The following is a 15,082-nucleotide window of genomic DNA, read 5'->3' on the forward strand; positions in this document are numbered from 1 at the left end:
TAAAATCTTATTTTTTTAAGATTTTATTTATTTATTTGACAGAGAGAGATCACAAGCAGGCAGAGAGGCAGGCAGAGAGAGGGGGAAGCAGGCTCCCCACCGAGCAGAGAGCCCAAAATGGGGCTCGATCCCAGGACCCTGAGATCAAGCCCAGGACCCTGCGATCACAACCTGAGCCGAAGGCAGAGTCCTAACCCACTGAGCCACCCAGGGTCCCCTAGGCTCTTTTCTAAGGTGACTAATTGTTCTTGGTTTGTAAATATAGCCAGACTAGTTTGGGGTTCACATCTTCTTTCTCCTGTCAGTACAATCTTCTCAGTCACCTATGCCTTGAAGTCTCTAGAGTTGGATCTGGAAAGAAGTTTAGGTCCCAGCTCTGCTATGTATTTCTTGACCTTTTTTTTTTTTTTTAAGATTTTATTTATTTATTTGACAGAGATCACAAGTAGGCAGAGAGAGGAGGAAGCAGGCTCCCTGCAGAGCAGAGAGCCCGATGCGGGGCTTGATCCCAGGACCCTGAGATCATGACCTGAGTCGAAGGCAGAGGCTTTAACCCACTGAGCCACCCAGGCGCCCCTGTATTTCTTGACCTTAAGCAAATCCCTTTACTTCCTGTTCTCTGTAGAGATGGAGATTTTGAGAACTTTGTCCTCGGGATGATCATATATACAAGAGCCTTCAAAGTAGTTCTATTTCTCCTTTTTTACATTGTAAAAGTGAGACAGATTAGTTAAATATACAGGTAACTTCAGAGGAAACTGCCATTGCTTGTGTTTTCATCTAGAACTTTCTTTTTTAAAGGTTTATTTAATTTTTTTAGTAACCTCTGCACTCAGCCTGGGGCTCAAACCTGCGATCCTGAGATTGAAAGAGTCGCATGCTCTTAAATGAGCCAGCCAGGCACCCCTAGAACTTTCTGGTATTTTGTACCCCAATTTTCCTCCTCTCTGTGTGGACTCTTCTGCAAGGTGTCTTGATGGTGGATGCTTTGTAATAATTTTTTTCCTGTTGTAGACTAGAAAACTTACTTCATGCCTCCCCCTTCAGTTCTCCCTGCCCTCACCACACTCCTTACTTACGTCCCTGCTGTGATGATTTGTAATTGTCTTTGTCTCCAGCTTGATTTGGTGATCAGTTCTGTTCAGAAGGAACTTCTTATTTTAGAACTTGAGACCTTTGCACACTGGGTCAAGGGCAGCCGTTCCCGTTGGGGTCTGGCATTCCCCACCGGGTGTTTTGGTGTCCAGCAGTGACAAGGACCACTGAGGAGGAGACGGCCACAGGGAAGTGGGTTCTGATAAGGGGGTGGCAGTCGAGTACTTGTTGATTTGCTGCTGTCATGACCACAGATGTTTAAAAATAATTTGTAGGAAGGGCGAAAGAAAAAAAAAAAAAGCAGTGGTTTTTTTGGTGGTTGTTGTTCTGTTTGGGTTTTTTGGTGCCACTGCCTTATCAGTGGTAGAGAACACAGACCGCAGTCATTCAGAAAGGAAGGCAGTGCCATGTGAGAGAAGAGAGGTGAGGGGAAGGGCAGAGGTGACCCGTAAGTGCAGTCTAGTAAGAAAACCCGTCCTGGTGAGGCACCTGCTCCGCTCTTCAGTGTAACAAGTGGGCATAACCCTGAGTCCGCCTCATGGGCCACAGGGATCAAACAAAGGCCCGGCCCATGATGTACATTCATAGTTGTTGATTAAGGGCTTCACATGTGTCACAATCCCATTTATCTTCATAACTCCCTCGGAGAGCAGACCTTACTATGATTGCCCTTTGTCCTGGGAGGATACTGACTGTTGGGCAGGCCAAGTCATTTGTCCAGGGTCACCAAACCTAGTAAGTGTCTAAATGTTGCCCAGCGCAGTCAGGTTTTAATGACAGCTGAGCCTTGAACAACACGGATTGGAAATGTGCAGGTCCACGCACATGTATTTTTTATTTTTATAAATACAGTACAGTACTGTAAAGTGTATTTTCTCTTCCCTGTGATTTTCTTAATAACATTTCCTTTTCTTTAGTTTATTGTAGGAATACAGTATGTAACAGATATAACATGAGTATTGTTAATCAAATGTTTCTCTTACTACTAAGGCTTCCGGTCAGCAGTGGGCTCTTAGTAGTGATGTTTTTGGAGAACCAAAATTATATGTGGATTTTCGAGTTCACAGTTGGGGTGGGGCGTTAGTGCCCCTAAACTCCTGTGTTGTTCAAGGGCCAACTATATTAGCATTACTAGTAACGGCATTATGTCCATTTTAACAATTCTGAACTTCACAAGAGCCCTGGGACATTTCCTTATTCCAGTCTGGCAGATGGGAACCTGACGCCCCCGAGAGCAGATTGTAATAATGGGCTGCATTGTCAGAAAGACCTGCCTGCTTGTTTGCTTTGCAGCCCTCCGTCTCCCCCACCCCCAGCATTAGCCTGTGTTGGAGCTGCTCTCGGGCCCCCAGCCCAGCTGCAGTCCTTGTTCAACGCCTCCCATCTTTTCTCTGACTGTCAGACAACAGTCACGGGAATGTCCTGTGCCATCTTCACTCGGTGAGAGCGGTTGGCAGAGAGCAGCAGATGCCCAGAGTCAAGGTCATGTGCCACTCAAGTGCTGGGCTAGAGAAAAGCCCCTGTCTCCCTGCTGCTTGTGACCAGGCAGGGTGAGTGTGAATGCAGAAGGCTCTGTCAGAACGGCTCTGTGAGTCGAGGGCGTGGTCAGCCGAGCTGGTAGAGAAGGGGCCCGGCGGCGGGGGGCTGTGGATCTCTTGCCGTCTGCGTGATTGTCTCTGCGTTTCACAATTGCTTTGTCCTTTTCTTTTTGCAAGTTACAGTCTTTGCATACTAGTCAAAATGTTCTACTTCAAAGGTGAGAGTCAGGCTCAGGGATCACTTCACATTTTCTAGAGGAGAAGCGGTATTTGGCCAGACAAGAGTCTGACCGAGTAGTGGGCATTATTCTAAACTGATGGGCTCTGGGGTGGGAAGCCAAATCCATTTTAAGTGATTTTTATTTTGTGAACTAGGGTGTCTCCAATCTTGTCTCTACTGCTAGGGAGGCGGTATAGCATTGAGGTTATGAGTGTGGTAACCTTTAAGTGTCCCTTGTGACCCTGAGCCTCTCTGTCCTCAGCCTCAGTTTCCCACGTCTAGAATGGGGTGGGAACAGTTCTACCGTATTACATCATTCTGCTTTATTTTTACATAGTGGAGTGCATTCCAAATACAGGATATTATAGGACTTCTTTTTTTAAGGTTTTATTTAAGTAAGCTCCACACCCAGTGTGGGGCTCGAACTCACAACCCCGAGATCAAGAGTCACACACTTTACTGACTGAGCCAGCCAGGTCCCCTTGTAGGGTTTTTTTTTTTTTTTTTTTAACATAAATGTTGCCAAAAACATAGTACCAGAACATGCTTTTTTAAAAATTTTATTTATTTATTTATTTATTTATTTGACAGACAGAGATCACAAGCAGTCAGAGAGGCAGGCAGAGAGAGGGAGGGGAGCAGGCTCCCCGCCAAGCAGAGAGCCCGATGCGGGGCTTGATCCCAGGACCCTGGGATCATGACCTGAGCCGAAGGCAGAGGCTTTAACCCACTGAGCCACCCAGGCGCCCCTAAAACTTTTTTTTAAGATTTCTTTATCTTTAGAGAGAGGGAGTGGAAGGGAGGGGCAGAGGGAAAGAATCTTTCAAGCAGGCTCCCTGCCGAGTGAGGAGGCTGACACGAGGCTTGATCCCACAAATCAGGAGATGGTGGCCTGAGCCGAAACCAAGAGTCGGACGCCTAACCAGCTGAGCCACCCAGGTGCCCCTGACTAAAACCTGCTTAAATATAATTTTAATAGATGAATAATATTCCAGCCTGTTAATATGTTTTATGTAACCATCCTACTATCTGATGTGAGATTATTTCCAGATTTTCTGTGGTGTAAATAACACGGCAGGGACCATTTATATATAATTCAATCACTGGCCAAGGGGCAGGACCCTTTGTAAAGATCCTCGTACCACATTTTCTTATGGTTTACTGAGCATTGACCCTCCCACCAGAGCTCTGTGACTGAGCAGTTCCCTCTGCCTTCTTGCTTAGGTGAGTAATCTTGGCCGTTAATTTGGTAGGCAAAAAACGGCATCTTGTTTTCAGGTCATTTCTGAGAAATAGCACTCCCACCGCCCCCCACCGCCGTCAGTAACTTCCATGCGGCTGCTTCAAATTCTTTTCGGAAGAGAGTGAGATGTAAATAACATGAGACAGCTTTCTTTTTCTGTTTTGAGCTGTTTTGTGATGAGGTCCCACACCAGGTTTCACTGGAGAGGTGAAAGGGTGGCCAGGGCTTGGAGCTCAGAGGGGGCATTTCAGAGCGAGTCCTCAGGGAGGCCACTGCAGTGGCGAGGCTCTCTGGAGAGTGAGATCGAAGTAGTGTGTGGCCATGGTGACAAGACTTACGAGCGTGCCCTTTGTGGGTGGCCGGACCTGGGACTGTCTGGGTCACTTCTGGGTCCTCAGCACAGGGGGTGGGGGTGGAGTGCAGGTGCTCAGGAAGTGTTTGTGGATGAAAAATGAATGAATGAATGAATGAATACATGCACACACCTACTTGTAAGTTTCTGTGGTTAAAGAGTGAGGTTAAAGAAGGGGCAGGTAATGTGGAACTGAGCTGAGCAGATGACCAGGCACCTCAAAAGGCAGGAGGCTGTGAGAGTCTAACTCACAGTAACTTCCCTAAAATATCACAGGTTTCCCCAATCCAGCTCTGTCCTTCCTTTGAGCTTCATGCCTGCGGGCTGGCTTTTCTGCACCTTTAGCTCTCAGATAGGACTTGAAAGCCAGATTTCATCTCCTTTCCCTTGTGAGGACACATGTGGTGCATTGTGTATGGTTTTTTGTTTCTTGCTGGACTTTCCAGATCTGCCATGTTTGTAAGGAACAGATCCATCTTGGGTATGTTGAAAACTCTATTCGATTCTCTTAATAGAAGAGCAGGCCTGTTTAGGATGGGTGAGGATCCTGCATAGTTGTAGTGAGCCCTTCTCCCCACTCATGTGTGACTGCTTTCCATCCTTTGCCAAACATTGAAGCTTCCCACGGAGTGGAGATTTTCTCAGTGGCCACTATAGGGCGTGCCCTGTGCTGGGCATTAAGTAGAGAATAGTGAACAAAGAGAGGATGCGGTTTCTGTCCCACGAGCACAAAAATCCAGCTGAGGAGACAAATTCGGTCCTTGTGCAAGTGAATTTACACGAATCACTGTAAAATCACATCCTGAGATCCAGGCATTGGAGGAAAGCAGGCAGGGGATGTGCAGCAGGCCAGGATTGCTCAGAGCTGAGTCCCTGTAGTCCTCAGAGCGCACAGGTGAATTAGTGAGGGTAGTGGAGTCAAGTGGGGAATTTCGGCACAAAGTCTGCCCCATTTCTCTGAGGGCGTGCAAGCTGGGCTTATGGCGATTGTGGAAGAGCGGGGGTCCTGGGGCGCTGTCGTTTACGCCGTGCTCACGCTGCACCCGGCACTGTCCCTGCTGCTTTATGGGGACTACTTCACTGAGTCCTTAAAACTTGTAAGGGCAGTGCTCTTATGATTCCCATTTTACAGAGGAGGCTCAAGGATGTTGTCACGTGCCCAAAGTCACAGTAAGTGGAAAAATTGGGATCCAGCCCAGGCAGTCTGGCTCCAGCACTGTGGTCCCTACTGCTGCTGCCTGCCAATTTCAAAACCCCCTTGGCTCTGAGGAGCAGCATGTGGATGTGCTGGGGGTGAGAGTGTGCCCAGGGTCAGTGTTCAGGCCTGGTGGCCAGTGGGGACGAGCTGGTTCCACCCAGTGAGACCACCCCGTTCCATCCAGTACTGCTCTCAGAGTGCCTTTGCTGGTTCCCAGCTTTTGTTACTCTGTGTGTGGTTTTGTCACCTTCCCTAAATGCTCTGAGAGAGCAGAGTATGCGTTTTGCTTTCCCCCTGTGCAGCTCAGGGCCTGGCACAATCAGTGCTCATTATTTATTTATGTATTTGTTTTTATTGAGATGTACTTGATCTATAACACTATATTTCAGGTTACAACATGATGATTTGATATTTGTATGCACTGTGAAATCATCACAATAATTCTAGTTATTACCATCCTTGGTATGTATTTATTGGGAAGAGCAGTTGATCAAACATGAGACCTCATGTTTTGGCTTAAAAGATAGGCTGTGGGGAGTGGGGGTGCCTGGGTGGCTTGGTCGTGTTTAGGATCTGACTTAATTTTGGCTCAGGTTGTGAGATCGAGCCCTGCTCAGTGCAGAGTCTGTTTAAGACTTTCCCTCTGCGCCTTCATCTGCTCGAGCACTCGTGTTCTATCTCTTTCTCAGTAAAAATAAGTAGATAAACACAATCTTTTAAAAAAAAAAAAAAAAAGGCTGTAGGGTAGGAGGATAACTTTTCTTTTTTTCTTTCCCTCTCTCTCCCTTTCTTCCTTTCTTTCTCCATTTCTCCCTTTCTCTCTTCTTTCTTCCTTTCCTTTCCCTCCCTCCCTCCCTCCCTTCCTTCCTCCTTCCTTCCTTCCTTCCTTTTTCTCTTCTCTTCCTTTCTTTTTTATATGTGAGCCAGGAGTCCAGCCAATTTTCAGGCCATTCTCAGAGATAATGAGTCTCCACTGAGTAAGCCAGCTTGGGGAGAACCGGTCTGTGGGAGGCTGGAGAGCACCAGAGAGATTGGAGCAGGGGTGTCAGGTACAGAGAAGCTTTTAGGTGTCAGGCATAGGAGGTTTTTGTGTAGATTTGTTTTTTTCCCCCCTCACTTGAGCTATTTTGGGGGATAGCAATTGATTTAGGGCTAATTTGGAACATTAACTTCATTTTCTCCCCCATAAATGTGCTATTTTGGGGGGGACTTACTGATTTTGCTAAATATAATTCTGTTTAAATGTAATAGAAATTTGTAGAAAGAAATAGTGATTAATAGTAATGCTTTCCAGATTTCTTTTACAACACAAATCTGATACTCTGATTCAGTTTAAATTTGAATTTGAATGTTAATTTCTTTTTATCAAAATGGTAGTATATTCACATGTACATAGTTTTTTCTTCTAACAAATGAAAAGGTGCTTGGTTTCTCCTTTTTGAAGTTTGCCTTTTTCCATTACACGGGCAAGTCCTGAACTTGGGCAGAGACACTAGCCTATCATCTGTAGCGATGAATGTCATTCCCTCAGACTTTAACAACCTGAGTTAATTAAAAGGTTCAGATGAAGTTAATCAAGTTTGGAACTCTAATTTTGTGCAGTGTTTTGATATGATGCGATGAGTCATCTTTTGGCAGAGCAGCTCTCCATCCCTGACAATATTTGATCTTAATAGAACAGTTTTATAATCTGGAAACTGGTGAGGAGGTGCGCCTCAGAAGTGCAGAGTCAACAGTGGTGGGTGTGGGGCGGGGGGGGCTGGCTGTTCGGGAGGGGTGAAAAGCAGAACAAAGAGGAGAATTTAATAAGCAAGAGCTTGTTAGGGGATAGGGTCAGTTCTGGGGCTGCTGCCTGTCCAGGACATGGGCTTCTCCCTGTCCTCCCCACCCCTGCTGACTGGAGTGCTGACATTTGAAAAAGAGTGAAAAATACAGCTTCTGTTTGCTTTGCTGCAAGTAAGTGGCCGGACTGACTGGCCCCCTTCCCGGAGGCCCTGAGAGGACTTCAGATGTGGTCAGCGAGGTATCTGGACGGTGCCAGCCTGCCGGCCCTCAGCCAGGCGGCCAGCACCAGGACCAGGCAAGGGGCCCAGAGCAACAGCGGGGCCAGCTGCTGGCTGCCTTTGCTCTCCTCCTCTCCGTGCCATCTTCTTTCTTTCTGGGGTAGAGCTGCTCTTCCACTCTGAAGATTGATGGGCAAGGTTTTGTATGGCCTCTGCCTCCACTTCTCACCCCGCTGAACTAGCAACTTAAAATTAATGGGCCAGTTGAGAGGGCAGGGCCCATCTGGAAAATGCATCTCCCAAAAATGTGGTTGAATAGGAGTCCTCCTGAGGTCGGGCAGGGAGCCAGACCACTTAGAATCCTTGGGGCTGCGTTCCTCATTGTCTTACCATTTCTCCTGGAGTCGATTAGGGTTAAGAAACACGGATTCTGAAGCCAGATCTGAGTTGGCATTTCTGCCCCACTGCTGATTATTGACAGTCACATTGACCAAGCCACTGCATCTCTTTGAACTTCAGTTTCTTCATCAATGCAGTGGGGAGCATAATACCTACCTCACCGGGTCGTTGAGGACGAGCGTTAATGCCCATAAAATGTTTAGAATAGTGCCTGGCACATTGTAGGCACTGTTTGTTTTCCGATTATTATAATGGTTTGAGCTTTGTTCCAAGAGCTGTATTTTTTAACCAAAAGATGAAAAGCTTTTTGGCGGAGCTGAAAAAATGATCCCCTCCCCTCCATCCCTCATGACAGTTGGTGCTTCTGTTGCAGTGACACAGAAAGGAGAGGATCACATAGGAGGCGGCCTCGCTCAGTTCCCACACAGTTGCCACCGGGCCTTGGGGTGTGCAGTGCGAGTAGCTTGCCCTTGGCATTGCCTCTGTCATTGCTCGGGAGGCACTGATACTCATTCTGGGTCTGTCCTGTATATTCTCGGGAGTGATTGACAGGAATAGCGAAGACATTCGATACAGTTCGCCTGGGGTATCTTCTCTTTTGGGCCTGACCAGCAGATTTCCTGATTCCTTTGTCTTCACAGGACATTGTTGAAAAAGAGTCTTGGTCTAAAGTCTTTTCTCTGCCCTGCCCCCAAATGCTGTTACTTGATTGCATTTATTTCCTCCAGATTGGAATCCCTGCAGCACATCCGCTGAGTTAGAAGTGAGGCTTAGGTGACAGCGGTTTGGTCTTAGCCAGTATCCAAAGGGTCATCAGCTCTGAGTTGGCTGCCAAGTGGTCCAGTAGCTTTGAAGATTCTAGAAGCTGTGTCTTTTTTTTTTTTCCCTTTCTTTTTTTAACGATTGTGGTTATTTGAGAGAGAGAGTTCGGGGAATGGGGAGGAACAGAGGGAGAGGGACAGACAGCCTCCCCACTGAGTGCAGAGCCCCACATGGTCTCAATCCCACGACCTCGAGATCATGACCCGAGTTGAAATCAAGAGTTGGACACTCAACTGACTGAGCCACCTGCGTGCCCTGGAGCTGTGTTCTGAAAAAGAGGAAAGTTGGGGCGCCTGGGGGACTCAGTTGTTAAGCGTCTGCCTTCGGCTCAGGTCGTGATGCCAGAGTCCTGGGATCGAGCCTCGCATCGGGCTCCCTGCTCGGCAGGAAGCCTGCTTCTCCCTCTCCCACTCCCACTGCCTGTGTTCCCTCTCTCGCTGTGTCTCTGTCAAATAAATAAATGAAATCTTAAGAAAAAGAAAAAACAAGGAAAAGGATGAATTCCTTAGTCCAGGGTGGCTTCCAAATCCTTGAATTTTTAAAGAGCCTCGTAGCAGTTAGATCATCCTCCAGTCCACCTTAATTTTTAGGGACGAGCCCCTTGTACTGATAGAGAGTATAATTTGTTGAACAAGTTCACTATTTCGGTCAGCAGTTCTCGATGAGACTTGAAAGGAAGCACTTTTTAAACTGGGAAGCCCCTTCGCGGCCTGAGCTGCTGTCCCAGAACACTAGGCCCCATCTCTGTCCACCCGCACTCGAAGTGGCAGTGTCATGTGGTGGGGAGCATTGCCCTAGAGATGGGGCTCCAGGCCGGCTGTGTGCCCACCTTGGGGAGCCTGCAGGGAATAAGGACAACATGCACCCAGCATACAGCGAACTTCTTGGACAAGGTGTGGTGGCAGTAGAAGGTGCTGGTATTTTGATCAGTCTTAGGCTCCTGCCTATGTCTTTTTGTTGGGGTTAAAAATTCAGACCCTATTAGGCTCTCATTACACAGTAGCTCTGATTTGTTGCCATCATCTGAACCTTTCCTCTGGTTCACAAGCAAAATTAAACATTCGTTTCTAGAGGTTGACATAATTGTACCGAGGGAGGTTTTGTTTGTAATGACCTGCCTGTCTGATGAGTCTGAGCATTTGGCTGACCTTCCGGCTGAAGTAGCCCTTTGAACTGATGCCTAGAACGCATGCCTCCCGATCCTGACCTGTCTTATGGGTCATAATTGGGTCTTTTCCCTCTGCTTGAGGCTTCTCCCTTACTTCCCTGCCCCCATATTCATACATAATCGATCCAGTCACTACTTCCTTTGGGAGTCCTTACCTGACACCACCCCACCGAGGACATCAGAGCCTCTTTTTACGCTATCGTCGCATTAATTCTAGTTAGTTTTGTAATCTTCGATTGCTCCTCTGTGTTTGTGAATAAATGAAAGTAGATTATCTTTCACTTGGCCCTCATTTTAATTAATGTACCACTCTCTGTGTTTACGTTCTCAATATCCGTAAGCATTTGTTAATGAAAAGACTTGGTTTTGAGGCTCGTGGGTGGCTCGGTTGGCTGAATGTCAGATTCTTTGATTTCAGCTTAGGTCATGATTTCAGGGTCAGGGGATCGGGCCCCACGTTGGGCTCTACACTCAGCACGGAGCCTGCTTCTCTCTCTCCCTCCACTCTTCCCCCTGCTTGCTCTTGTTCTCTTTCTCTCTCTCAAATAAACAGAATCTTTAAAAAAAAAAGAAAAAGAAAAAAAGACTTGGTTTTTAACCTGCCTTCTTTGCCTTTCTTAGTGCTCCTGAAGTTCCGCACAGATAAAGGAAGAGATCCTAGTTCTGATACCTTTGGGGAAGATTCTGAGTTGCTGCTCCAGATTCGAAACGATGTGCTTGACTCCCTGGGTGTTAGTCCTGACCTGCTTCCCGAAGACTTCGTCAGGTTAGTCTCGGTGTTTATCACAGGTTAGCCTGGATTGATAAATGTCTGCTTTCAGCATTTGCCTTAATTTGCGCAGATCCCTTATTAAGAACAAAAGTCCCAAGGAGAGCCTCCTTCACCGCATTCTGCCTACCCCCGTTGATCTCTGGTATAGCACCATATGTGAAACCGGAAGAAAGGTTATCTTTTGTCATAGATCATTTATATTCACATGGCTGAAAGTTCAACATAATGTGAAATCTATATACACTCCTCTCTACCTTTCTCTTTTCACTTTGCATTATCTTTTAGGACTATTTCCAGATCGGTACCTAGATTTCTCCTCTGTGCCTGCTGCTCTGTGGTGTTTCAGCGCGGGAGCACGGCGGTTTATTGAACCTGTCCCGTACGGACTTCAGTGGTGGCCAGGCTTCTGTTACCTCATAGTGCGGGGCCTTGTGCGTATCATTTTGTAGGTGTGCAGGTACAGCTGCAGGATCCATCTCTGCAAAGGGAGTGGCTGGGTCAGAAGATTATGGTTTTATCATTTGGAAGATAGGACCCCACTGCCCTCCATGATCACTTACCAGTTTCTGCCATCAGCAGCAAGAGCATCCATGCTCCCGGCATCCACGCCCTTGGATCCTGGGATGCCTTCGCCCTGGGTGACCAGTCTTTTGCTCTCCTACTCGGCGGGTTTAGGATTTAATAGGAGAGGTCCAGATGGTGACTGTGTCAGGAACCCATTTCCAGGCAGTTCTGGGATCCTGTCACTCTCATTCTTTCAGTGTCTTTGGGAGGAGGGCCTGGAAGGCCTCCAACTGGAGGCACTAGTGATGGCAGCTGGACTGAGTTTATTGAGCAACAGTTATGTCCCGGGCATTGTGGTGGTTGTCTTCTGGATGTGGTCTCCTTCACAGCAACCCATTTTACAGGTGAGGAAAAGTTAAGTCAAAGCTTGGAGAAGAGGGCACCTGGGGGGCTCAGGCAGTTAAGTGTCTGCCTTCAGCTCAGGTCCTGGTCTCAGGGTCCTGGGATCAAGCCCCGCATTGGGCTCCCTGCTCCGTGGGAGCCTGCTTCTCCCTCTCCCACTCCCATACCTCTGCTTATATTCCTCTCTGGCTGTCTCTGTCAAATAAATGGGTAAAATTAAAAAAAAAAAAAAAGATTTTCTTTATTATTTGAGAGCATGAGGAGGAAAGGGGCAGAGGCAGAGGACAAGCAGGCTCCCTACTGTCCCTACTGAGCAGGCAGCCCAACGTGGGGCTTGATCCCAGGACCCCAAGATCATGACCTGAGGCTAAGGCAGATGCTTAACTGACTGAGCCAGGCAGGCACCCCCTGTACCACCACATTTAACTGTCAAATTCATCCCTTTAAGTATGCATTATTATTATTATTATTATTATTATTATTTTAGTTGTTACTGTTTTCCTGTTAGTTAAATGAAGACACTGGTGCTCAGAAAGATATTATCACTTACCCAAGGTTTTATTATATAGTCAACTATGTATATACACATATACATATGTAGTATATAGTGATAGAGGTCACACCCAGGTCTTACCACACCGCTGCCTTGGTTTCTTTTCAACAATAAAGTAAATCAGGGTCCCTTCTGTTCCTAGTCCCTACTTAACTTTACTTGTGTCTGGGAACCTTATTTATTTATTTGACAGAGAGAGACACAATGAGAGAGGGAACACAGGCAGGGGGAGTGGGAGAGGGAGTGGGAGAAGCAGGCGCAGGGAGTCTGATGCGGTGCTCGATCCCGGGACCCTGAGATCATGACCTGAGCAGAAGGCAGACGCTCAATGACTGAGCCACCCACGTGCCCCAGGGGAATCTCATTTAGACCCTACCAAAGCCCAGCCAGTATAGGCCCAGCAGTGGGCCTTGAACCACCTGCCAAGCCATCAGCCAAAAAGAGGCAGCCATTCACAGGATACTTTTTAAGTTGGTACTGTGTGATCAGGGGCTGAGACACTGCAGGCTGCAGTGGGGTCCCTGTCTCCTGCTAACAGCCAGACATGTGTCTGTTGGTGGAAGAAGAACGTGTGTGAGAAGCAAGTGGTGTCTGCTCTGTGCTTCACGGCGGGAGGCGGGGCTAGGCCACCAGGCTTGCCCGGTGCCGGGTGCCCGGCTGTGAATATGCAGTTTCGTGAACTAATTGGGCACCTTGAGTGAAGAATGGCTTGCCTGTGCACTGCAGACCTAGCCTCCCCAGAAGGAAAAAACCAGAGCCTAACTAGCTGCTGGCTGGTTTTCTCTCCAGAGTGTTCTCTCTGCCGCCTCTTAGCAGAAACCACTTTCCATTGTCCAGGCCCTTGTGCACTCAGGCGCTTCCGCTCTATTGCCCTCTAAGTAAGAGGTGTTTGGTGGCCTCGTGGAGTGTCTGTGGATAGATAGGTGGAGATGAGGCCTGAGATGGGCCCGGGATGCTGGCAAGGAAATGAGCCGCCGTCTGGCAGCTGAGCTACCCTCACAAATTGCCGGCGGCCAGCTCTGAGCAGGGTGTGCCCACTTGAATCTGGAAAGCTATGCACAAGCCTTCTTTCCTCTCATCTGTCTGTGCTCTCAGACACTGTCCTTTATGTCAGGTCATTTTTTCTCTTTCAGAAAGTTTTATTGCTTTTCTGATTATGAAAGTAACAGTTGGGGAGCGCCTGGGTGCCTTAGCTGTGCGTCTGCATTCGGCTCAGGTCATAATCCTAGGGTCCTGGGATTGAGCCCCACATCAGTCTTCTTGCTCAGTGGAAGTCTGCTTCTCCCTCTCCTACTTCCCCTGCTTGTGTTCCTTCTCTCACTGTCTCTCTCTCTGTCAAATAAATAAAACCTTAAAAAAAAAAAAAGTAACAGTTGCCCATTTCCAGAAAGTGTTAAAAGAACAGGATCATTCATAGTCCCACCATTGAGAAGTGGCCACCGGTAATGTTTCAGGGTTTTATCTCAGAGGCATCTCTATTTACTTTTTTTTTTTTTTAAGATTTTTTATTTAATTTAATCTATTTATTTGACAGAGAAAGAGATCACAGGTAGGCAAAGAGGCAGGCAGAGAGAGAGGGGAAAGTAGGCTCCCCGCTGAGCAAAGAGCCTGATGCGGGGCTCCATCCCAGGACCCTGAGATCATGACCTGAGCCGAAGGCAGAGGCTTAACCCACTGAGCCACCCAGGCGCCCCTCTGTTTATTTTTTATTCATATTTTTTTCTCTTTTTAAATATCAAAATGAGATCATACTTAATATATGATAGCCTTATATTTTTCGGCATATCATGGACCTGTTTGCAGCAAACACACAGATCGATAGCCTCGCTGGTGCTTCATATCTCATTGTGTGATAGCTGGTAATTTACTTAAACTATTATGTTGGTGGGTGTTTGAGTTGTAGATACTTTGTCACTATTATAAACATTCATAATTTGTATATGTAATATAACTTTTACTGTTTAATTTTTTTAATTTGGCAAAATATACACAATATAAAATGTAGCATTTTAACCTTTTTTTTTTTTCTTTTTTAATTTTTAAGTAATCTCCATACCCAGTGTGGGGTTCAAATTTACAACCACAAGGTTAAGAGTCTCATGCTCTGCCCCCTGAGTCAGCCAGGCGCCCCCATTTAAACATTTTTGTTTTAAGGTTTATTATTTTAGAGGGAGAGCCTGGGAGGAGGGGCAGAGGGCGAGAGGGAGTCCTGAAGCCTACTCTCCACTGAGCACAGAGCCCAGAGCAGGGCTCAGTCTCACTACCTGGAGACTATGACCCGAGCTGAAACCAACAGTTGGCTGCTTAACTGACCGAGCCGCCCAGGCGCCCCAGACCATTCTTAAATGTACATTCGAGGGTATCTGGCTGGTTTAGTTGGTGGAGTGTGCAACTTCAGTTGGTGGAGTGATCTCGGGGTTGTGAGTTTGAGCCCCGCAGTGAGTACAGAGATTACTTAAAAATAAAATCTTGGGGCACCTGGGTGGCTTAATCAGTTAAGCGTCTGCCTATTCTCCGGTCGTGATCCCGGGGTCCTGGGATCAAGCCCCGCATCAGGCTCTCTGCTCGGCAGGGAACCTGCTTCCCCCTCCCTCTCTCTGCCTCTCTGCTACTTGTGATCTCTGTCTCTCTTGGTCAAGTGGATAAATAAAATCTTTAAAAAATAAAATCTTAAAGGGGCGCCTGGTGGCTCAGTGAATTAAAACCTTTGCCTTCAGCTCAGATCATGATCCCAGGGTTCTGGGATCGAGCCCCATATGGGGCCCTTTGCTCAGCAGGGAGTCTGCTTCCCCCTCCCCCATATGCCTGCCTCT

General features: G+C 47.2%; 1 protein-coding gene across 2 annotated transcripts in view; it reads left to right on the forward strand.

Moving 5' to 3' along the window:
- Window positions 1-15,082, forward strand: part of SAE1 (SUMO1 activating enzyme subunit 1) — an 81,111-nt gene that overhangs the window by 50,800 nt on the left and 15,229 nt on the right. For both annotated transcript variants that reach the window (XM_080829250.1, XM_080829251.1), the window contains one exon: window positions 10,660-10,804. In XM_080829250.1, coding sequence (XP_080685376.1) covers window positions 10,660-10,804 — 145 coding nt within the window. The remainder of the gene's footprint in view (window positions 1-10,659; window positions 10,805-15,082) is intronic.

Source organism: Martes martes (genome assembly GCF_963455335.1).
Source record: "Martes martes genome assembly, chromosome: 17".
Classification (NCBI taxonomy): Eukaryota; Metazoa; Chordata; class Mammalia; order Carnivora; family Mustelidae; genus Martes; species Martes martes.